General features: G+C 38.3%; 1 protein-coding gene across 7 annotated transcripts; it reads right to left on the bottom strand.

Annotated features, from left to right (window-relative positions):
• Nucleotides 1–470: 470 nt before the first annotated feature.
• On the bottom strand, nucleotides 471–16,627 carry ING3 (inhibitor of growth family member 3). Of its 7 annotated transcripts, XM_084531768.1 has the most exons (13): nucleotides 16,464–16,601; nucleotides 16,210–16,281; nucleotides 12,728–12,833; nucleotides 12,459–12,559; nucleotides 10,976–11,041; nucleotides 9,696–9,792; nucleotides 7,071–7,142; nucleotides 6,659–6,778; nucleotides 5,342–5,496; nucleotides 4,808–4,998; nucleotides 3,482–3,674; nucleotides 2,783–2,821; nucleotides 471–1,377 (listed from the first exon to the last, which is right to left on the bottom strand). In XM_084531768.1, exons 4-13 carry the CDS (start codon nucleotides 12,552–12,554, stop codon nucleotides 1,261–1,263), a joined length of 1,146 nt encoding a protein of 381 aa, XP_084387894.1. In that variant the 5' UTR covers nucleotides 12,555–12,559; nucleotides 12,728–12,833; nucleotides 16,210–16,281; nucleotides 16,464–16,601; the 3' UTR covers nucleotides 471–1,260. The 7 variants fall into 7 exon arrangements, 5 of the variants coding, with proteins under 5 accessions (XP_084387894.1, XP_084387892.1, XP_084387893.1 ...); XR_014696661.1 differs by lacking the exon at nucleotides 12,728–12,833 and having other exon boundaries at nucleotides 5,342–5,400; nucleotides 6,659–6,747; nucleotides 16,464–16,623; XR_014696662.1 differs by lacking the exon at nucleotides 12,728–12,833 and having other exon boundaries at nucleotides 6,659–6,747; nucleotides 16,464–16,622.
• Nucleotides 16,628–24,857: the final 8,230 nt, after the last annotated feature.

The following is a 24,857-nucleotide window of genomic DNA, read 5'->3' as shown; positions in this document are numbered from 1 at the left end:
CAGCACTGCTACATAAAAGAGCCACACAAAAACAACAAAAGGCAATTTTCCGTGAAAGCAAATCTACAACCTACACCCAAAATAAACAAGATGGAATGAAAAATCCAGAATCTTTCCATTATATTAACAGTCAAATGTAGTAACTTTAACAGGCTCCCATTTAAATACAAGCTGATTCTGTGCTACAATATGTACAATGCTCAACTATCAGGTCTTTAGGATCCAAACATTTATTGGCCTCCATTTAGGCTTCCTAACATGATATCCCTTGTTACCTCCAGGGATTCTACAGCTGGATGAACTATTTATCCCTTTACGTCTTTGCTGCACCATGTGTTGGCTTGTACATGAACATCGCTGTCCAGGAAAGAATATGGCAGGAATTTCTCAAGCAAACTTTGCTATATTCCTTTGAGATCATTTCAGGAACAACCCGTTTCTTTTTTTGACAAATGCACAGAAAACATTAATTCGAGGAGTTGAGGTTGTTTTATTTTAACACCTAATACAATTCAAATTTAAAGGATTACTTGCACAAAAAAATAAACACATTTGGTATAAAAATTTATCATCACTTTAACACCTTTTTTTCCTCTTATGGTCTGCACCTTCTCTGGAGCAGAAACATATAAAGACTAATGGCACAAGTTTGTTTTATCCTACAGCATTTTTTGTTTTGTTTTTACATACTCAAGTACCCTAGAGGACAACAGCCCGCTGTATACAAGAACCATTTTCTTCAGCCTGCTGAATTAAGTTTCATAAAGAACCAAAGCTATAAAGGCATTTTAAAAACCATTGTCTTATATTTTTTTTTCAGAAGCAATGACTTTCTGCACCATTTATATACATAGTGTTACATAACAGCTCTTGAGTACAGTACATGCAGCAGAATATATCTGTTGAATATAAAACATACATTTAAAATCTTGACTTATCAGAATTTTGAAGATTGAGTAATCGTAGAATGCCCATTGCTTAGAGAAAATGGTTTGATAGTACAAATGTCTGCATATGTTGGCCACTGGCACAACCCAAGGCTCACTGGAATAGTATCTGTAGCACATCATTGTGCATAAACAATTTACTTACAATATTAAAACATAACCAGCAAAATCAATAGTTCAAGATCTTATGACTGCTATGTTAACCCTTTTTAAGTGGTTGCAAAGAAGTGGGTAAGGGGAGAAACCCCCACCACAAGTCCTCTAAAAAAAAAAAAAAAATCTAGTATGCAATTTGTTTTCCAGATGAAGACATTTATTTATGTCTACTGCCTCTTCTTTTCATTGCAGCTGTACACTGTGGACAGTACCATTTCCCTTTTGGTGCTTCTGTCAGTCCAACACATCCGTAATGGAACCACTCAATGGGGCACTACAAAAATACAGAGAGAGAAGGTGTGAGATTTTCCTTTTTTCTTGCAACATCTATCACAAGTAAAATTCTATGAAAACAGAAGGGCTGGCAAAAAGCATAGATTCTGCCTTGCACAAGAAATAAAGGAAAAAAACGAGGGACTGAATCCCTCTTCTTTTCTAACATTTCTAAGTGACATAACAGTCATCACTCACTTCTGTTTGAATGCAGCAGTATCTCAGTAAGCACATGCTTACACTGACATGTTCTTTTAAACCTTATTTGAATGGGATAAATGGTACTAGTAGTGAAAGAGCTAGAAGTTCCCAAAAATAAGGAGTATTTTAAATACGTCAAACCTTCCCAGGAAAAGGTGTAGACTTCTAAAAGAATCTGAACTGTGGGGAGACAGATGTGGAGAAGTTTCCTAAAGAATGATTCAACTCACATGGACATTAATTCACATTGTACTTTTCACACAAACACTTAAGCTCTACTTCTGTTTAAGTTTTTCCATAAAATTTTCTATGAACCTGACACTACCACTGTTTCTAATATCAACTGCAAACCTCTCTTTCTCTTTTTCATTCTTTCACTAACTGATTTTCTGCACGATTCCTTCAGTCTCAATATAAATCATGAAAGAGGAAGTAAGAATAAAAAAAATAAAGTAGTAAAAGTGAAATCCATAAGCATCAGAATATTCAAGTGGTACGTTTCCGATATTTAAAGAAAGTTTCAAGGTTGGAATTTTTTGTTGTTTGTTTGTTTTATATTTTAATCTGTTCATAGAAGGAAAAAAATTACAAGTATGTAATTACAACGCTTAAGACTGTGAATAGGGGATGAAATATTCAAGTTTGTTTAATGCAAAGGTTCAAAGTTCAACTTCTATTTTTTGTATATGTTTTTTAAGCAAAAAAAGGTCTTTCAACCAGAAAAAAAATTACCAAGCAGCAGTTTTGTTTAGAACAGAAGAGCTTCACAAACTTATAAGTTCTTAAAAGCAAGTTTCACAGGACTGAGTACTCATTACACACAATAATTGAATCTTTTTGTGCTTAACGAAGGAGAAATACATGGAACTCGCATGTGGCTGGGAAGAATAATATTAGAAACATATTTCCTTCTGTCTCTATTCACTTCCACCTATCTTATATGTGATTTATTTACTTTTAACATCACTGGTAAGTCCAAGATGAGGTAGGGGACTTGAATTTTTTTTTTTTCTTCTTTTTTTGGGGGGGAGGTTTGAAAGCAAACAAACTAAAAATAAAAATCTTTACCGTTCTGTGTTTTCACTAATATTGAAAACTAGTAAAAAGCACGCTACTGTAAAAACAATTCTAAAGAGAAGCAGTTCCTGTAAGCAAGTTACACGCACAAGGACTCTCTTCTGAACATTCAGAACGTTGTTACTTACATCTTGGTTATCACAGCCTACCATTTCACCATACGACACCTGGTAAAAAAGAAAATAATTAAAAGCAATCAACATTTTAAAAGGGATGGAATTCAAAGCACTTTTATGTTTGGCATTTCCCTTGCACATATGGCAATTTCAAGCTCTATTTGAAACAATTAGATACCTTCACAAGAATCACAGAATTCTATAAAGTCTTAAAAAAAAAATCCAATACTTGAAAGTATTTAAAATGCCTGTTCTTATTTTATACACAAGTGTCTTGTGCTCTGATTCAGTCTTTCAAGTTTCTGGGTGCCTTTTACAAAAATAGTATCTTTACCATCATTTATTTATTTTATAAAAGAAAAAGTAGGAGAAAACAAGCATTACTTTAACTTAGCATTTTAATTAAAGTCACTGTGAACTCGTTCAATTCTGAATTTAAAAGTTCCTGAAGTATTTATTAAAAAATTCAGAACTCTTCAAGTATGGCATATCGCTGGAAAACTTTTAGTTTTAGCTTCAACAGTTGAATTCGTTATTTGTATTACCAGTAAATAGATAAAAACATGCTATTTATAGCTATTTATAGCACTGAAATTCTGCTCATTTAAAAAAAAAAACAAACTGTTTTTTTAAATAAACAATCAGAGGAGAAAGTTCACCCACAGTGAAACAGCAAATCCAGTTATATTTCAGGCTGGAAGACATTTTTACCTGATTACAAATGCAGTAACGTGGCTCATTTGGATCATAGGTCCAGTCAACTTGGCTATTGGAATCAGACTCTGGTATTACTGCTGTTTGCTGAGACAGTTCTTGTGCCAGTGCAGATGAAGAAGAACACGACGACAGAGAGGATGAAGAGGAGGATGATGAGGACTGCTGACTTGAGGATTTGTTGTTGTTTCTGGAAAAAAGAAAAAAACAGCATGCCATAATTTGAATTCATTTACTTCCAAGTGGAATGTCCTGAAAGCAATTCTTTGCCGACTGAAGCACTGCAGTATGTAAATCCCAAAGTGGCATTCCCCTAACAGATTTCACTCAAGAACCGAGATGGTCAAACTGAATCTCTTTGGAAAAGTAACCCAGTCTTACCAGCTTGCTAGTACAAGATAAATTCCATTGATTAAAATAGCCTAAGAGCTTTAAGCTGTCAAATAGTTTCAACGGATGTTTTTCTTCACAGAGTTTTAATCGACAGACTTGGTGTCAAGTCTCCATCAAGAAAATATTACCGATAAAACAGGAATTTGCATATAAGTAATGTCATATGTCACGTCCAATAGAGAACAGTTTTTTGAAGATGACTGATCCTATGCTAATCTCTACTCCAGCATCACCAATCACTCCTCTGGAATAGCACCAGTATACAAATCCTATGCCTTTGCTTCTATGTCAGGTCAGACACCCAAGATATATGTAGATGAAAAATGCGTCTAAAAATAAAATTACTAACTGAACAGTGGATGAACACAAATCTATATGAAGAAATAAAAAAAATGCAAGTCAGTTTAAAATGCTGTACACTCTGGGACAAACTCTTTCAAGCAAAAGACTAGAGTCATCAAATGCTTTAAAAATTCATCCTAATCAGAAATAAAAATAATTCAATTTTCTCTTAGATTGTCAGATGTCATAATGTGTTGTGATTATCTGTGAAGTGGCATGAAGAAAATCTCCAGATTTACTTCAAAACCATCTATAAAGCACTGCATAGTAATCCCCAACATTTACATTTAGGCCAAATCTTCTCTCCGAAAGAGGGAAAAATGAGAAAAGAAACTACACAATGTAACAGACAAAAAAAGCAAATCAGAACATTTAAAACCTTGAAGTGAGTTTGCTTAAATAAAAAGAGATGTGAGGAGAAAAAGAAGAAAGTCCTGTACAAAAAAAAAAAAAAGACCAGCTGAAAATAACTACTTTCTGCTTCTTTTTTTCTCCCATGAATATTAAATACAAATTATTTCTAACACGGCCTTCAAGGGAAAGTTTAGCTCTCTTAAAAGCATAACCGCAGTCAACAACAAAACCTACTTGCTTTTTCTGCCACTTCGTGAATCTGTGTTTGATGAACTTAATGTTTGTGTTAACGTAGATGCCAGAGCTGATGATGAATACCCAGTTGAATCTCTGGATAATGAAAATTCTCTTCCAAGCTGAAAATCATTGTTCTTAAATGCTTCATAGCTGGCTTTTAGACTGGATGTTCTTCTTCCTTCCTTCATCTAAAAGGAATACTCACAGTGTATCAGATTGCACAGGAGAGCTCTTATGTAAGACATACCAGGACGCTAACTATTATTCACACAGATTCATAAGTTATCCTTTTACAAAAGGATGTATGGTAAGTGGTAAAAATGGGTAAGAATATCCCAGAGGAAAAGCTACAAAATAAGCAGTCCTTTTATGGAAGATGTAGAGGATGAAACTGTAGCATATAAACAATGATGATAATATGAGAACTGAATCACATCAGCTGAAAGTGATTGTAGAAGTTCAGATTAAAAAAAAAGTCTTTCTTCTTAATTAACAGTGGATGGCAGGCTGACAAGAATGTTTTGACATTACCTGTGCTGTGGCTTGCACTGCTTGAGCTGCTGCCATGGTAATAGCACCGGCCCCCGATCCTGAAGATAATGAGCCCAGGTTATATGATGCCAATGGTTGAGAAGAGTTTGTATTGTATGCATTGTTTGAAGATGATGAATTATTGTTTCGACACCCTTGATGAACAGAACACATTGATGAAATTCAAAATGAAACTAAATTCCTCTGCATTTTAAGAAGAGTTATATATGACAACCAGTGAAAGAATAGGAACTCCATTTATGCACCAGAGTTGTCCAATCATTTGGAAGAAAAAGTTAAAAAATATATATAAGAAAATAAATTTGACACAGCCAGTATTGGCTGAAAAAAAAAAAAGTTCCCTATCCTAATGTGCAAGGAATCCTTTTAGACAGACAGTCCCCACTGTCATATTCAGCTACTGAGTAATGGAGCCGGCTGCCATGTCTATATAAACCTAACCTCAGTTGAAATAAGACTTTTTCCTCAATTGTCCCAGCAGTCAGTAAGAATCAGAACGTACAACTTAACTGTTCCTAAAATAGCACAGTCTTAATTCCAAAAACTAAAAAAAAAAAAAAAAAAATCACAATTGTAATGAACCATAGATTTTCATGACCATCTACAGACTGGCACCTGTTCAAACATAGTTCCATTTTATTTGCCATCTCCTGTGAAATTCCTTAAAAATGAATAAAGGGACTACAAAGGAGACTTCTTTACAGCTAGCATTAAAACAGTATTAGATTCCAAAAACAAATGTAGTTTACTTACTATACCCTCTCATGATCTTTCGTTCTCAGAAAAGAAACTATGAAATATCCTCATTTTGAAAACGTACAGAAAGTTGTGGTTTGTTTTTATTCAAAAGTCAAAAGGACTTCTCACCTGTTTTAAAAAACACAATACTCAAAACAATTTTATTTCATGACAGCTGAATGCCAGGTTGTACCAACCCTTAAAAGATGAATGAAAATTCTTTTCCTACTTGGGAGATTAAGCCCATGTGGCTCTTTCCAAAAATAACACATAGATCTCTTACTTCTACCACTGGCTGAATGAAACGGTACTGCTATTGTCTTCTAACCAATGTAAATAAAAAGAAACAGTGAACATGCAGCTGTCAGGTGACAGTAAAGTTGATGAACTTCATGGAAAACACAGATGAGTAACAATGCTTGCAATTTCTCATGTTTCAAATGACTGAATATCCCAAAGGAAAAGCTATGAACCTCTAATTTCAAAAAGAGAGGTTCACTAACATAATTTGATTTCTCCCTCTAAAAAAGTAGTAAAATCTAAAACAATTAAGATTACCTGGTGTATTTTCTTTAGAAGCATCTGAAGTAAGGGTAGATAGAAGAGCTTCAGATTTAAACTTCTTCTCAGGAACATGATCTGTTGCACTATGGTGAGAAGATGGATTGTGTTTCCTTTCTAAGTAGAACAAATGAAGGGAACTTAAAAGCAAAACTTTTTAAGCTTGAAAGTAAAACTGTAACTAAGAAAATAAAACAGCACTTTCAACTAGCTGCCTCCAGCAAAACCTTATTTCCTTCATGCAGTTCTTCTGAATAGAAATCATCAATGCATTATAACATTTTTTCCCCCAATGTTTGGAAGAAAATAATACAAGTTCAGACTTTTTTTTTTTTTTTTACTTAATACTGCTTGATGACTAGAGTAAGAAACCTAAAAAGTAAACATAGTTTTAATCTCCAATACTCACTCTCTACTGGAGTGTGAGAATGGGCGTGATGGTTATTCACAGGCTGCGACGGTGTGTCCAGCTCCAGAGACCCTAACAGAGGTAAAAAGGATAGAAAAGTTTAAAGTCACCACTGACACTTTTAACTTTCAGATATTAAAAGTCTTTACAATATTAACCAAATCACTACATAGTTATATTTATTTTAATCAGAAGGATTTTTGCCACAGTTCCAATCCTTCCCATAATAAAACCAGGAGAAATCAAGTAGAATCAGAGTACCCTGACTTGGAAGGGACCCATAAGGATCACCGAGTCCAACTCCTGGCTCCACAAAGGAACACCCAAAAGCCAGACCATCTGTCTGAGAACGCTGGCCAAACACTCACAAACATAAGTCTGCAAACTTACCCAAACATACCAAACATATGCAAACATACCTTTGGGTCCTACATTGAAACAGTAAAGCCCTAAAATGGAGGGAGCCCAACAGAACCCCAACAGTGAATGGCCACCAGCCTGACGCAACCCCATTTACTATAACCCTCTGAGCCTGACCCACCAGCCAATCGTTTGCACATCGTATTATATGTTTATCTAGCTGTATGCTAGACATTTTGTCCAGAAGGATGCTAAGAGAAACACTATCAAAAGTTTTGCTGAAATCCAAAAAGATTACACCTACTGGCTTCCCTTGGTCATCTAAGTGGGTATCATTGTCATAAAAGGAAATTAAGCTAGTTAAACAGGACTTTTCATTTGTGAAGCCTTTTAAAACAGAGCAGTTTTAAAATGGAAATTGGTGACTGCTGCTGTGCAACTGTTGAAACACTGTTAAAATCAAGGCCAATAAGGAGACCCAAGAACAACACTGCTTCCAATATGCTACTTGTTCCAATGAGTTGCACATAGACTTGTAATGCTGCACCAGAAATACTGACAATCTGCGCTGATGTAAACTTAAAAAAAGATCATAGCTACACTTATGAACATAAATGTCAAAGTGCAGTAACAGATAAACTGTATTAATGAGGTAATCTCCCATCTTGTCACATCGACTCAAACCACGCAAACACTAGAAATATCCTTCAAGGTTTCAGATCAGCACCCAAATTCTCTAACATTCAAAATACAGTGTGGCAATCCAAAGAATAAATAAAAGAAAAAACAAAACACAAAGGGTGGAGTGAGGGTGGGCAAATGCAAGTGTAAGAATAACCTATCTTGCAATATTACCCACTCACCTCAATGATTACAACATAGCAGGGACTATGACCATAAATACCTATTAGAACAATAAACAACAACTTGTGTATCAATATTCAGCAAAGACTAGCTGCAAAACTAAGCATTTTACATTTATACAGAAGACAATTTACGTAATTCATATCAATTTCTCTAAATCTGCAGTTCCTACATTTCTTCTTTACCTCTTTCTTTTTCAGTACTTTAAAAAAGTACTTGAAAGTCATTACAAAAATGTAGAAGTTACTCTGGAAGAGGTTAATAGCACAGAGGTATTTTGGCTGAGCTGACATTCATCACGTTATGAATTAGTCCAAAGGCTGCCCTCTGGAGGAACCTCAATAATATGTATTTACTCTGAAAGCTAAGAATGTTAAGAGGCTTCTACTTTTCATCTTATTAAATAGTAGAGTACCTTAAAGATGTAATATGCTATATGGTACACTTATATTTCCAGTTTTGAAAATCCTACCTACCTCATCAAACAAATGCCCCAACTTAAGTTAGTATTAGATCGTAAAACTTCAGCTTGGATTCTGATTAAAATAAGCTAGTCCTTTTCTGCAGTTGTTAATTCATTAAAAAACACTTACTTCACAGTTTTCTTTTTGTGCCTGTTATTTTACAATAGCAATTACAAACAAAATATCAAAAGAAACAGCTTTTATGGCAAATTTAAAGTTCAAAGAAAGAATGTTTACTCCTAATTTCTTCAGGTGATTTAGCTTACCTTTTACTAGCCTTGCTTATGAAGAAGAGTCACTGACTCTTCTGTGATTATGGAGCTAAATGAACTTCAAATTTCAAGAACACAAAAAACACAATCACATTTGAAGCTGACGTCTAAATGCTGACAGGTATAGAAAGGCTGGATTGTTCCACACCAAGCTGGCCACAGACCTGTCACATTATATCACATTTACATTCTGAATGCTAGCTTTGCTATACTGCACTATTTGTTAAGCAAGATGGTTTCTTCTCCACAATACTTGACATTCCATGCCTCTAACTGGAACACCCACTTTCCTCAATGTGGTGGCAATCACTTTGTTTAAGAAATGGTACGCTTTCATCTGGGTGAGCAGGTGGCAGGCTTAGGTTGCAATACTTTTAGATAACTATAGCATTACCAACAGGTTTAAAGAATTCTTTACCTTACTGTAGCAATTCACAAGTGCAATAGCTCAGTGAAAAAAAAGTTATTCTAATTTCTCAGTTGTATTTTGACTGTGCTGGTAAAAACCAAAGTTGGAACTAAAACCTGAGAATCACTGACAGATGAAAAGTATGTAGGTCAAAGTGTAATTTCAAAACAAGTGGAAATATTGCAGGCTACTAACAACTTTGTTGGTATTTTTGTAAAGTGATAGAAAATCCATCAAGAAAATTATGTATACTTACGTCTCTCTAGTATTTCTGTAATCCCAGCATTGTCTGCTTCAAGTTCCATTTTAAATTTAGCCAGTTCCTGGTCCAGTTTTCTTAAGTGACGGTCTACCTGTTTTTGAGACAAAGCAACAGTAAATAGAATCCAGTTCTGGAACTCAAATAGCAGACATAGATTAAAAGTGTAGATAAGTATTTCCCTTCCAGGGGTCTTCTGCCATATAGCACTAACCACATATAGAAGAACACACAGAAGCGTAATTCTTGTTCACCTACATTCCCCTAACTCAGCAGAGACACTAGATGTACTTGAACTAACACCAAAATGGGCTGTTGCTTCTAAGTTGCCCAGAGAATTATAGGATACAGCATGGCTGCATATTGGCTTAACAGCTTAGAAGCCCTCCTCTTACTGTAGGCAATGTTCCAAGACACAGTGTTAAGCATTTCCTTTGAGGAAAAAAAGGCTAAGAACTTTTGGGGATGTTGCGAGTATGGGTATAGAATGTGGAAAACAAAGAACAGCGTTATGATGTGTGTTTTTTCTTTAGAAGAGCTTGTGCTATAGGGAAATTACAGGATTCCTGAATAGCAATACTTGCATGTATGCCACTGTGCATGTCAGTAAGCATCAGTATTGAGTAGAAGGGTCTATAAAATGAAAATGTAAAGACTTATGTGCTTCTGAGTAAGGTATGACATGTTCTTGAGTACCAAAACTTAACATCAACAAAATCTAAAGAAACACCATGTTTGAAATGTTTTCTACATCTGTAGTCATACAGCAGAATACTACACCTATATTTAAACTATTACAAATTGAACAAGTTTTTGCAGTTACCAGCTAACCAAAAGAGGGTAAATTACAACACTCCTTAGTAGACTGAAGCAGAACCAAAGCAAAACAAGAAATACTTGCTTTATGCCTACTATATTTTAAATCAGTAACTTGTAGGTTTTGTTCTCTAAGAAGGTATAAAATAAATATTCTTAAAACTCGAAACGCACATACTACAAGGAGGAGTAACTTCCCTGTGGTGCTCTTCAAAAAAACAAAGAAATCCCCCAAAAGCATATGCTAATTTTAGAAATCCAAAGTTTTTATTTCTGTACATTTTGTGTACAAGCAACAAAATTTTTAGAAGTCAATAAAATATTAAATGTCTTTCACCAGCAAAAGGTTTGTGCACGAAGGTGATGTAACACAGGTACCACAGCTTTAGTACTTATTGAAATGTTGAGAGTCCTTAAGGCATTAATTCAGGTAATTCAGTACACGACTTCTGTCTACTTACCAAATCATATATTTGATTAGCCAGTTGTACTTTTTCGTCTGCATCTTCCAAAGCCTTATAATAATCCTGTTATAAAGAGAATGTTTTTAAATCATGAATGTAACCAAATTGCTTCAGTTATTTTAAGCTATTGTAACCCAGCACAAAATGTATGTTAAAAGTAGAAATTCAAGTAAGTTCTCAGAAAGACTGTGAAACTCTATTGTAAGCAACAATGGGCTAAATGCTAGATGAGAGCTCTATTAGGTATCATTTTTTTATTCGTGCCTTAGAAAACGTGAAACTACAAGATGTGGACACTTCCCCTAGTAGTGGTATTTCCATTTCACAAGCTGGTTCACTTCTAAAAAAGGACCGATCTTGGATTTGTATGGACTCAATGTGAAATGATGATTTTTACTTCATATGGATCTTTAAAATCACTGCAGATACTACTGCCCTTCCAAATGATGCTACACAGTAGTGTGATGGGAGGCCTTTTCAACACTGTAGTTAAATATGGTGAGAAGTAATGTATATAGCTTATATTCATGTATTTTAAAATAATTTAACTTATAGATGAATTAAAAAATAATTTGACTAAAGATGCAATTTTGAAATGTGCTCTGAACACTGAAAATCCATAGATAAGACTTCTCTAAGTTTGTGTAAGCATATTTTATCTCTAGTTTTAAACAGGCTTTTAAGTTTTTTAAGCGCCTTTTTATTTTGATTTCCACAGAAAAGTGCCTTGCTTAGGTGAAAACTAACTGAAATCTTTATACCACTAAAATCAAAAAAATATATATTTTTTTTTATTGTAGTGAGGTTAATGTTTTGATTTTAACTTTTGTTTTTTTTTTTAAATAAAGACATCTATTTGTATTAATTAAGGACGCAACCCTTGGCTTACTAAGGGGCTGAAGTAGCATGTGTAGGAGACTAGAGAGGATTTTTTTTCCTGACAAAGTGATGAACCACCTTGCTAACAGTACCACCAATGCCTAAGTGCTGCAGGATAAAACAAAATGAAAAACACATCCATCTTCTCACTCTTCTCTCCCTAATGCTACATATACCATATGTATACTATACACAAGTACATGGGCAGAGTCACAGACAATGCTGAAACTAAGCTTGAAAAATATCCTTTAAAAAACAAAAAGGCCAATTAACTTGCATAGCTTCAAGTCACACAAACAGGAACAAAATGTCTCAAGTTGAAAATTTAGTACCCAGCTTCTTCACTGCTTTGAGGTCCTAACATTTTTTATTTTTTTTTAATAATAATAGCAAATACTGGGTAAAACTTGAGAGAAATGCCTGATCAAAGAAACCTTTCAGTCATTTTTCTCCTCTTAGGTAGTTCTATCCATCTCCTGTTAATGCCCAGGGGAAGTCACAGCTCCGAACACTTAAGTCTCTATCAATGATAAACTATTTTTTCCTAAGGTTATCTTCTTTTTCAAAAGAAAAATGTGACCCACTCCTGTGATATCCTTACTTTTTTGATTGATGTCATTTGTTCTTCTCTCCATTCAGGTTTGTTTTTCTTTGCGTTCATAAAAAATTCATTTACCCTCTGCTCAAGCTGATCCATTGCATCTGTAGCACAGGAAAAGATTAAGATAATATTTATCTTCTAACATACGGAAACATTATAAAATAAAGTGGCATACTGCTCTTAAACAAAGTTGACAGGACCAAGGCATAAACTACTAGAGCAAAAAAGAACAAAACACGTGACAGTGGACAGAGGATGGAAATATTTACCTTAATTTCCAAGAAGCAGAATTGCATTCTGTTAAGATTCTCATCAAGGTTCTTGTGCTCTCCACATGGGACAGGCAGGCCTCCAAGTTCTAAAGGTTTTTTGTCCCTAAGAGCAGTGGTAGTGACTTAAAGCATGACCCAAACTCCTCACCCAGGGCTCTAGACTGCTGACTTTGGAACATTCTAGCCAGTTACAAACTGGGCAGGAAACAAAATGTTCTCCTAAGAGAAACAGTCAAATACAAAACCAAATAATTGAAAAAAAAAAATTAGTGCCTCAAAAGGGTAGAGCAACCAAAGAGTCACGTCACCACCTTTACCTCAAGGCCCTCTCCAGTAGTATGCAAGGAAGGGTAAGAGTAAACTGAAAATGCTCACAGGGGTACTCCCACCCCTAGCTCCTGTATGATAGAACTGAGAAGAAAATGCACAGAGAGAGATACCATGAGATACCATGGACAGGATTCTCGCTTACGTGTAGCTGAGAAATATCACAAGGGGAACAAGTAACACAAATTTTCTAACATTTGTGATTGTAAGGAAGGAAAACATCAACTACAGGTTACTTGTTCGGTTATTGATTGAGACAAGAACAGAGATTTCTTTTCCTTTCACCCTTCTTCAAAACAAGCACCAAGTTTAATATTTCAGCAGCTGGACATGCATGTTGTATATGCATGCAACAGCTTGCATATCTCCAAAAACAAGCAGCTGCCCCAGTCAAACTAGCTTTGAGAGCCTGGCTAAGCTCAAGATAAAGGGAAGTACTGCCATTTTATTTTTTAAGCAGGACTCTCAGCAATACAGTCCAGATAATAGTTTCACATTAAACATGACAATGCACCACCTACCTACGGACTTCTGGCTCTGTGTGTAAAATACGTCTTAGAAACCAGCATTAAAACTGCCCCATATGATTGGGAGTGGAGGGAGGAGGTGGAATAACTAAGTAACTACTTCAAGAAACTCATGAATCTGCAAATATGATTAGTTAGTTCTTTGAAGCCAATGGAGCCTGAAGGTATTCTCAGTTTTGTAAAACCCACCAACTAGAACTAGTTGGTCACTTAAATAGTAACAAAAATCACACGTACTAAACAATCTACGGTTTATTGATTTTACCTATGCTGAGAATCTCCAGCATCAGAACCAACACATAACTAGTAACTTTAGACTGGAGAGAGCACAATTAATCCTAAACCAAAACAGTTGTGACATAGACTCACAACATTATTTAGATTCAGACAAAGTAGTCAACAAACTTAGGTGTAAAACAGATTAGAAGTGGGAGAATTTTTACAGTGAACATTTTCCACTTTCACTGTGCTATTCTGAGGGAAGATTACAAAGACTGAACAGCAAGCAAGCAGCACACGTTTTACATGGAAGCTTACAAAAGCTTTGTTCTTTGACCAGATGACTATAATTTTGTTCATAAAGCTGAAGGACAATGTGCTCTATCTCCTGTTCCTAGAATGAAAACAGCCGGGTGATGATTATTATAATGGCTCCATAGACATGAGAATGAGAAACCTTTCTTCTTATTGAGGAGGAATTTTGGTCTGTGTGAAATTGCCTAAGTGAAAACTTCCACAGAAATGTTTTTCACCAGAAACATGGCAAAGGGGAACGCAGGTCATCTCGATCACATTATATGAAAGGTTCTCTACAATACACTTAAGTCCTGTTGTCTTTTTTCCCCTTCTTAACCTAACTGTGATACATTCTGCCATACTAATTTCTTAGAACAGATTATACTCCACGTGGAAATCTCTCAGTTGGAGCTCAAGAACCAAGCTGCAACTCAGATGCTCTTCACTTTTCCCACAGCAGCCTTATCAGGACATACAGTAGACACCAGCCTGCTTATATTTCTTACGATGACAAAAAGCAGCACCTGCCCCTTCGGAAGTCTGTGTGGTCCAAACAGGACAGAATATAAAGCCAGCATTCACTCTTAACGCACACATTTATCTCTCAATCAAGACTTCTGCAGGTTTCTGGCACATCATCACTTATCAAAGCACTGTTCTCAAGTGCTTCAGAGGCACTGAATCTTCACAGCAAGAAGTCACTGTTACATAGCACCACAATAGGCTATGGGTTCACATGTTGTATCCTGCCTTCTGAAGAGAGGCGAGCCCAGAAGTTTCATTAGGACTTTGGATGCCTTGTTTCTCACTGTGCAAGAATTACTGAAGTACCAAGGTCCAAGAAAACTTTCTCTAGGCCTAAGTCTTTCCATATTATATTCAGTGTTACACGCCACTTCCAATATGCATTAAGAGTGATTTTTGCCACTTCCAGTTAAAGCAAAGGAAACGACACTGGTGCAACCTTGCTGGCGCTGGTTGGCTCAGTGCTCAAACACACTTCAAGAAACTAAGAGTTTGCCTCTCTACTCAACAGAAGCCAATTTGTTTTATCTTATGTGGAACTAAGTTGGTAGTTCCACCCCCTCAATAGTTACTTCAAGTGTTCTCTCTCATACAGGGCAACTGATCTATTCTCGTAACTTTTAAGTACAGACGCCAATGCTTAAGTCATGGTATACAGAAAATCCTATATCCAGTTCAACATGTCACTAACCTATTACACTGAGCAGCTGGGTCCACTCGAATACCCAAGAGACCTCATCTCAAACTACTATAAATTAAGCTATTGGTTTCAAGAACTGTGCTCCTACAGGGTAAAATATTGAAAGCATGGTGTTGCATTTTGTATTACCGTACAACATTCACTTGTTACTTCAGCCCTTGCTCTTTCTCTCATTCTCCTTTATGAAAGTTCAGGTGTTCAGTGCTGACAATCTCTTGTACAAGTTTCATTAACAAAGACCTCAGCATCTCAGTTATAAATAAACGTATCAATTCTGCATTAAAACAACAGCAACACCTGAGTGTTATGGGACACAGGTCCCTGATGAGACTGTTAGTGAAGATCAAAAGGCAACATGTCCTGAAATCTGTGTGAGGCGGCGTGTTGCATTGGGATCTGCGCAGATACGCACAACAGGATTTATAAAGAAATCATAAGCTGACTGTATGCTTGGGTTAAGCGTCGGCTACGGCACGAGAGCCTAAGCAAAAAGCTCCTCCGCATCCGATACGGTGAGGGGGGCTGGCTGGAAGGTTTCCGAAGCAGCGCACCGCTACCTGCTGAAAGAGTGGGGCAACAACTCCAGTTCCAAGCCACCACCACTGCTCTTCGGGGCCGAAAACCTGCAGAGCTCGGGACGCGCCGCCCGCAACGCCCGCGGGAGCGGCACAAGCCCGGCAGCGCCGCTCCCCGGCTGGGTCCTAGCGCCGGGCCGGCTCCGCGACAGAGCACGCGCCCAGTCCCGGCGGCTCGGGGCCCTCCGCAGCGCCGCCTCCCGCGGCCAGCAGCAGCCGGAGCCGGCGGCGGGGCCGGGCCAGGGCCGAGGGGAGCGGCGGGGGCCGGCTCGGCGCGGAGGAGGCGGGGAGGGGGCGGGACTCACGTACTCTGCACCTGCAGGTCCATCTCGCGCATCTCGGTGAACCTGTCGCGGAGATCCATGGGAAGCTGCTCGATCACTGCGGGCACACGGAGGGAGGGGGGGGAGGAGGGGGGGAGGCCGGTCAGGCAGGCAGGCTCCCGCCGCCGTGGGGGAGGGGGGGCGCCGCCGCCTCGCCGTTCGCGGCTCCCCTCCTCCCCACTCCTCTCTTCTTCCTCCCTCCCGCTCCCGGCCGCTCGCCCCCGGCCCGCAGCCACTCACTCTCCAGGTAGTCCTCCAGATACAGCATGGCGGCGGCCGGGCCAGCGCCCAGGGGCTTCTCGCTCGCGGGGGCTCGTCCCTTCCAAGATGGCGCCGCCGCCAACAGCACCCGTCGCCCGACTCCGCGAAAACAACATTGGCGGCTGACGGCGCTCGCCCCGGCCGCGCCGCGATTGGCTGCCCGCGGCCGTGACGCGCTGCCCCCCCCCCCCTCCCCGCGGCATCACGGGAAATGTAGTCTTACCCCCCCCCGCCATGTCAGCCCTCCCCTGAGGCGCGGGGGCGGGTAACGGTCCGGTTTTCGTGACGGGCGCTTCTGCACAAAGTCCCCTTTGAGCCCTCGCTTTTTAGGGCAAAATGTAAAAGTGTCTCCGCAGGCTGCTCCGAAGTCCCTCAGGAAGCCAGCTCCGAGCGGAGCATCACAAGCGCAGCTAAAGAGAGAAAAACTTGCAACTTTTTTAAGCACGTTTTATGTTTTTTTCGGTGTTTATTCGTTCCTTGAAATGCACATAGCTGGCAGTGTCGCATAAAAAAGCACAACAAATGACAGAGAAGGGGAACAAATCTCTAATTTAGGTCTTCTCATGAGGGAGCCAATGTGAAAAAAGCTGCCCTGCTTCGCATCCCACAGTAACATGGGCACTAACAACTCTAAGTATACCACAACAGAAGCTTCACTGGACTTCAGAATTGCTATTTACACTAGGAAACAACAAGCATATAATAAAGATTGCAATCCAATCACAATACCTGCTGTAGTTTACTTTAAAATGTTCAGGGCTGAAGTTTGTCTTGCAGTTTCAATCCCTCAAGCACTTGATTCATTACTGCTTTATCATTATTTTATCGGTCTTCTTATGGACTAATGCATAGAAGAAACTGATTGCTTTTATCCAGACATGCTTACAGTATAACTTGGTGGTTTTTGACTGGGGGAAAGGAATTTTTAGGGACTGCGTGATGTGAGGTGTGGGTGCAGAGAACATAAGAGTTGGCATAGCAGAACAGACTTGTGTTTAATATGCTCTTTGTCTCATTTTTGTGTTGCCATCTGTGCCATGGGCATCTAAGCAAAGAAAGAAAATACATGTTTAGGCCAGGTCTGAGTAAAAACCTATAAAAGATGTTTTTGAGTGTCAGGACTAAAGGAAAACCGCATCCTATTGGCAGTTTGTAAATTCATACATTGTGAGTGATGAGCTAAGGGTGATTGAATTTTGGGAAGTGAAGCATAAATTCTGCCTGTAGCCTTTATGAAGACTGATGTTAGTTATGTCTCAAATGCATCACCTGAGCATTTATTTAATTTATACATCATTATAGATGAAAAAAATTTGTCTGACAACAGCTATTAACTTTGCAAAAAAAAAAAAAAAAAGGCAGTGCCTAAGTGGTCACCTTCCATCATTAGCCATTTTGTCTGTACTGCTAGAACAGTTTTATACATACCAATTAACAATTTTTAGAGGTAATTAAGCTAACTTCCTATCCATCAGAAGAGTTACTTGAAAGAATCTATATACTATTGCTCATACAGATCAGTCTTTAATGTATAACTTTTGACACACTAGTGTAGCAATAATAATAGTTTTGAAATTTTGTGTGAGAAATTGCTTGGCCACATTTTGTTCTGTAGGAAACAAAGGCTCTGGTCCTTCCTGGGAAGATGAATACCTGCACTTTTATCCTAGTGTTTGAAGTGGTAAGAGAGCTCAGTCCATGCAAAAGCACAGCTAAAGTAATCACACCTTGTATTCATTAGGAGGAAAGACAGAGGAATTTGGGAAAATTGGAATAGGTGGTGTCACTTTTTTTTTTTTACGTTCAGTGGTGGCTTTAGTGATTTTTAAAGAAAAATGTACATACTTTTGTAGTAGACATGGGTGTGTACGTATATAATGCAGCAGAGGTTTAAGAGAACAATATCGTACAAAAATACTGTACAAAAAAGACTCCACCATTAGAACTACAACTGAAGAACAGTCACGCGATTAAATTCTTACCATTTGCCTCACAACCAAAAGCCTAGGACAGCCAGGACGTTGGGACCTCTTATGCCCCGGTTTTCATGCCTGGGTTTGCCATGTGCTCATCTTTGCAAGTTTTGGGAATAGCTAGCAAAATCATTACTGAGGGCTATTGTGCAAGGATATGTTCATCTAGTTCCGGCCTGCTATGGTGCCCAGATCTAAGAAATGCAGTTCTTGTGGCTGTGCCTCAGTCCCTTTAGTAGCAGTGTGTGCCCTGTCCACATTAGTGGAAAGGGAAAATGGGACTCAGGTTTGCCAACAGAATGGCAGACAAAATTCTAGTGGGGCTGACGTCTGCTGTCTTCAAAGTCTGAGTCCCTCCCTTTATGTTTCATGGTTTATTGAAATATGTGAGAGGCTCTTATAGAAATAGGAAGCTTCTTTTAAAAATGTTCATCATACTAATTTACAACAAGGGATGAGAGAGGATTAAGTAGCAGAATACAATTGAAAATAGAATTTAACTTTGTTCAATATCTGTTCAGAGGCAAACAGGTACTTTATTTATCTGCCTGCATCTCCTGTAGTCTTCAGTATCTTTTCTTCTATCTTTTTTTTTTTTTTTTTAACGTGGAGAATTGATCACGTTTTCTATTTCTGACAATGTTAATTCATATGGTATAGCTAAATGTGTAGCCACACAAAATTCAGCAAGATCATTTATAAAAGTGCACCTCATCAGGCCAGACTGATGAAACAGAGTTTAAACTGACATTTTAAGAAGCGATTAGCTACCCAGGTCATACAAAAGAGGCTCTTTTTGTAATGGAAAGCTTCCTGTTGTGTATAAATGTAAAGAATTAACTCTATTGATTAACCTAACTTTTCGAACAGCCTAATTAGAACAGCTCATGATAAAGAAACATGGATTAATGGCAGTGTTTATTGGGATGCAAATACAATGAAAAAGAACTAAACACTAACTGTGAACTCAAGGTAAAAAGAAATTCAATTTGTTAATTGCATTAGACATTGCTCAGAAAACTTCTATTCAGCAGCAAAACTGCTTAGGACAGAGAAGAGAAGGGCAGGGAAGCCAGTGGAGTCGTTTTTTTCTCCTATTAATATAACATCATTAATGTTGATGGCAATTCTCCAGCAAACGTCTCACATAAATAACACATCATCACTTGTGACAGAATGGTGGTATGAAGGAATATTACAGCTGCCCTGTGATCTACCTGAAACTAGTTGCTTGCAAAGGTTTCATTACTTTTCAAGTGTCAGGAAAAAAAAAAAAAAAAAAAAAAAAAAAATGGATGCACATTCTGATGTATGCTTCTCAGATGGTATTAAGTCTTTTAAATCTTCTCCCTTGCTTCTGTTCTTTCCCAGTCCAGGTCTCTGTGATGTCTTTTTTGCATTATTCTAGTTTCTTCTCACTCTTCCCACTTGTAGATTTTTCTGCCATAGCTCTTAACTTCCTCCTTTCCATCTTCATATTCCTCCTGCTGCCAATCAGTTGGTCTTTCCCTTTTCTTGGTCTTTCCCTTTCCATTTTTCTGTATCTTCCTTATGTTTTCAGGGGCTTTCCGTTTCCTTTTAGGACTCCCATTCTTGCATTGTTTCTTCAGCACTCTGATTTTAAACTGTTGTCTAATCGGGTGTTTCCAGACCTCTAGTCCCTATGTTTTGTTTCTTTCTTTGTTTTCAAGCACTGGTTGCTAATGGTTTGATCTGAAGAAATCCGGAAAGGCCTACCCAGGACATCCCTAGACTGGCACTTCAGGTCTCAGCTACTGCTGGTAGGCTCCTGCGCTCTGTTTTCTCACAAGGGAGCCTCACTGCCCTTTGCATGCAAGGATTGCTGACATTTGGAGCATAGAAAGCAAAACCTGTCTGTTACTGAGGGCTACCCTGTTCTCACAGCAGAATTTTATGACACAGTGACAACTAAGCAGCACCACACAAGGGTGCAATAGTGCCTACATACAGCCACCAGCCTGAGCAGCTCTTAAACTACTAGAAAACAGGCATTTCATTTTCTTTGGCACCTGCCACTGCCGCACTACAGCAATCCTGGCTGATGGGCCAGAATCCATTCACCACGGTGCACTGCTGCAAGCATGTGTTGTCAGTAGCAGCACTCTTAGCTGTTTTGTCTGCCAGTGTCAGCATCAGGCCCACTGGTCTCCTCACACGCTTTCAACAATTTTACTTTACTTTACTTACAACAATTTTACTACAATATTCTTCCTCACTCCCTGTTTGCTGCCTGCTGTTTTGCTGCTGCTGCTGCTGTTTTTCCATTCTTGTCAGTCCTTCCTGTCTCACAGTCCAGCTGTCCCTCCCAGCTGCCATGGAGCCTACCATCTCCCATATTCCACCGTTTTGCTGCTACAGGGGCATCATCCGCAGCCTCATACTCACTGCAGGAAATAACTGTCATTCCTGCTGCACTGCACATCATGCCTGTTGGAGGACATTTGTTAAATAACTAAATTGTCTTGAGACTGAGTACCATGTAAGGGTTACAGCATGATCGTATTTGTTCTGGGCAATCAACTTCATGTAATGGGAAACTCCAACCAAAGCCAGATCCTAGGAAAAAAGCAGGGTGAAGCTATCAAAGAAATAATGTTACCCTTGTCTACTGCAGCACTATGCAGAAACTTCACACTTCTGTGAAATGATCCTCAAAAGGGCAAATATGGCCCAGAAGTATTATGGCTGCATGATAATCTATCTGAGAAATCACTTTCATTTTCTACATATTACAAACTCTTTCAAATTCGGAGATTCACATTCCTATTTCTGGAAACAAATCCATGACCCCAGATAATTAATTTACTTTAACAGTCAACAGGAAAATGGAACTGCCATTTATCTTTCGGCTTGACTTTGTGTACAGACTCGGGCAATTACATCTCCATCTTTTAGTTAATTTTGTCTGCTACAGACCCAGTTAAATATACTTGCAGGCTTCAGTTATTTCCTGAAAGTCTGCAGGATATGAGCGATCACTGTTTGTGTATTAATCACTGAGATGTTTTTATCCTGACTTCCTAAGGAAATAAAGTTTATATGAGCAGTCTGTGGGTTTGTGCACACACTTCTTTATCTGTCCTTTCATTCTGACTTTTCTCTGTTGGATTGACTAATTTCAACCAATTTGAAACAAAAGTAGTCCTTTTAAGAGATGAATTGTGTGCACTGTAAATGCTATGTTGTTTCTAATAGACTTTCTTTTTCTTCCTTTCTCTGAGGAAAAGGTTGCAGGATGAACTTGCTACCTATTAGGCTCAAGAAAATCCACACGAGAGCAATGTTATGCAAGTGTCCCAACCATGGAAGCTTTGGTTGGTGAACATACCCTGTGAGGCACCGTTATAAGACCTAACTGCACAAGGAACCAACTGAAGTGGCTTTGCTGTTCAGAAAATGCCTGGTTTTGTTTGCTTTGTTTTTATTTACTAAAATCCTTAATGCTGGATTACATGGCATGCATGGGAATCAAGTTTTAAAATAATTATTTTCATGATTATTTAAGTACTTCTATCACTTTAATTTTCAAATGCCTCTAGCTCATTATCTGTAAAGAAGGATATATCTTGCCTTTTTATAATTGTCAGATTTACAATCATACCTTTTCCCATGTGGTCAGCAAATTCTTGTGGCTGGAAGAGGTCCATATCTGGTAGCTTTCCACTGAGAAATGCTATAAATGACTGTTATGACATTAATGTCACGGAGGAGTGTGAGATATGACACCATCTATCCCCTGTGCTGCTCAGAAGACATGTCCTCTGAGTGTTGGGGTCTGCAGATAGAGCAGGTAGAAAAAAAGAAAAAGAGAGAGAGAAGAAAGTTAGGGGACGATAATGCAGTTACCGTCCTTCCAAACTCATGCACTTATAGCCTCCTTTGTCCCTGGAGTAAATTCAAAGAAGGTGAATGTGGCAGCAGGGGAAGGAAATACTCTGAGAAACTTGCCAAGATAGTGACACTATGATTGACTGAAGGAGCACAGCTGCCGCAGAAAAGGACGCAGACTTTGAGGGCAGGCATGAATCTTCACTGCTCCCAGGCAGGCATTGTCAGGACAATGCAGAAATCACCTTCTCCCTCGTGATCATTAAACACCAGCTGTGCAGAGAGATTAGGACACCCAAGAACTCAGAGTTCAGACTCAGAGGAGTTGTAGGAGAGGACAGATTTTTGTGACAGAATGTAAATAGCGTAACTTCCTACCAAGGGAGATAAGATCTGGAATTTAACACAAAACATAGACCTGTCTCTTTGCTAAAAACAGACTGTGATTATGTTATGGAAAAATTTGGAGGAAAAAATAAAAAGGAAGAAAAAATGTTTTAAAATTTTGCTGCTGGATGTATTTGAGATGGTAGTAAAGTCGTAGATGTGATGCTCTAAGATACAGTCAAGTCTTTCTTTCTAGGAAAGCTGATGTACAAAATAATAACTTTATTAGAGATGTACAGAATTTATGAAAGCATGGACTGTCGGACAATATGGGGAACACACAAATTTTCTTCAACTGTTGCATTTACATTTTTCATGTGGTGTTTCTAACCTGCACAAATATTTCACTTGACCTAAAAGTACCTGTTTTATATATCCTTGGTCAAATTTGCAACACAGTTAAAAATATGTTTGCTTAACTTACACGGGAACTAACGCTATACTCTAATGACTTGCATAAGCTTACTTTAAGGTTATTGTTTTTCATTTTTATTCTGAAATGCAAATTCATGGTCCCACATGTGTTTACCATGAATTTTCCCCATTACATTTGTTGATATCACAGAGAAGTTGTAAAAATTAAGGGCTTTACCATAAAAGGGGTTTATTTCATTTTAATCTGCAATTTGAATTTACAACATTTCAGCAACTCTAAGCTAATAAGGCAGAAGAACTTGCTTTTATTAAGAAAAAAAAATCCTTATTGTTAATTATCTGTCAATTATTTATAAGGAACGTATAACATATGTATAAGGAGCATTACTGTATCTCTTATCCCAGTTTGAAAACAAAAAGTAAATATTTTTTCCTCATTAACTACAAATCCTGCATTCTACTTGGTTATAACCTCAGATCTTCTGCTGTATCTCTACCCTTAAAAATTAATACAACACACCTGGGAGTGCAGCTAACTGGGAATTTTTTAGGGAAACAATTTTAAAGTTGAAAAATACTCATTCACTGTATATTCACTTTCAGTAATAGTTCATCAGAGCTTTTACTGAAGATTAAAATTCAGAGAGAGTGAGAAGGTTAATCAGTAATAGCCTTATGATCATGAAACTCTCTTGAGAGATGCAAAGGAAATTTAGGATTCTCTTTGGCCTTATTTAGGTATCAGGCCTGAGTTTTTTCTTCTTCGCCTAAGTCCACAGACATCTAGGTTTGAGAAAAATCATCACAGTGGCCAATCCAATGAGTATTGTGTTTGGGATGTTGGGTATTCAGTACTCAACTTCATGACTTCATTGGAGAGAATTTATGCAAAATACACAAAGACAAAAAATCCTAATTCCTCTCTAGTTTAGGAAAATCACCGCAGAGTTGGTGGTTGGAGCAGATTTCTTGGAAAAGCAGACCTGGAGACTGAACATGAATCTTCTGCATGCTGCATTCCTCCACTGCCAGACTATTTTCTATGCATCTATAAAAATAAACAGTTTTAGTGTTATTTGATAAAGAAGACCATTTAAGAAACCCTAACAAATTTTACGGGTTCAGAAAACCATTTCCTGGTCTAAACGGATACTGAGCATCTTTCATCTATGTGGGACAGATTAAATCAAATTTATTTATTTACTTATTATTATACATGAACCTGATTATAAACTCACATTACAGAATCAGAGAATCATAGCATCATTAAGGTTGGAAAAGACCTCCAAGATCCTCTGGTCCAACCATCCCCCTAATACCAATGTCACCCATTAAACCACGTCCCTAAACACCATGTCCAACCTTTCCTTGAACATCCCCAGGGACAGTGATTCCATCACCTCCCTGGGCAACCCGTTCCAATGCCTGACTGCTCTTTCTGAGAAGAAACGTCTCCTAATTTATAACCTTAACCTCCCCTGGCACAACTTGAGGCCATTCCCTTGAGTCCTGTCAGTAGTTACGTGCAAGAAGAGGCCGACCCCCAGCTCCCCACACCTTCCTTTCAGGTAGTTTTAGAGCAACAAGGTCTCCTCTGAGCCTCCTCTTCTCCAGACTAAACAACCCTGGTTCTCTCAGCCACTCCTCACAGGACTTGTGTTCCAGGCCCTTCACCAGTTTTGTTGCCCTTCTCTGGACATGCTCCAGAGTCCTTCTTGTAATGAGGGGCCCAAAACTGAACACAGTACTCGAGGTGCGGCCTGTATTTATATCCTGATGTCATTAACAT

The sequence above is a fragment of the Aythya ferina genome (assembly GCF_964211825.1).
Source record: "Aythya ferina genome assembly, chromosome: 1".
NCBI classification, from domain to species: Eukaryota; Metazoa; Chordata; class Aves; order Anseriformes; family Anatidae; genus Aythya; species Aythya ferina.
This window is presented reverse-complemented; position numbering and strand designations above follow the sequence as displayed.

Bases quoted from the DNA above. Each gene is read 5' to 3' on its own strand.
- ING3 (XM_084531766.1), bottom strand. From the start codon at position 16,491: ATGCTGTATCTGGAGGACTACCTGGAGA. The intron at 9,793-10,975 runs GTAAGTAGACAG...TCTCAAAAACAG, and splicing joins CTAATCAAATATATGATTTG to GTAGACCGTCACTTAAGAAA. The intron at 1,378-2,782 runs GTAAGTAACAAC...GTATTTTTGTAG, and splicing joins TAGGCTGTGATAACCAAGAT to TGCCCCATTGAGTGGTTCCA.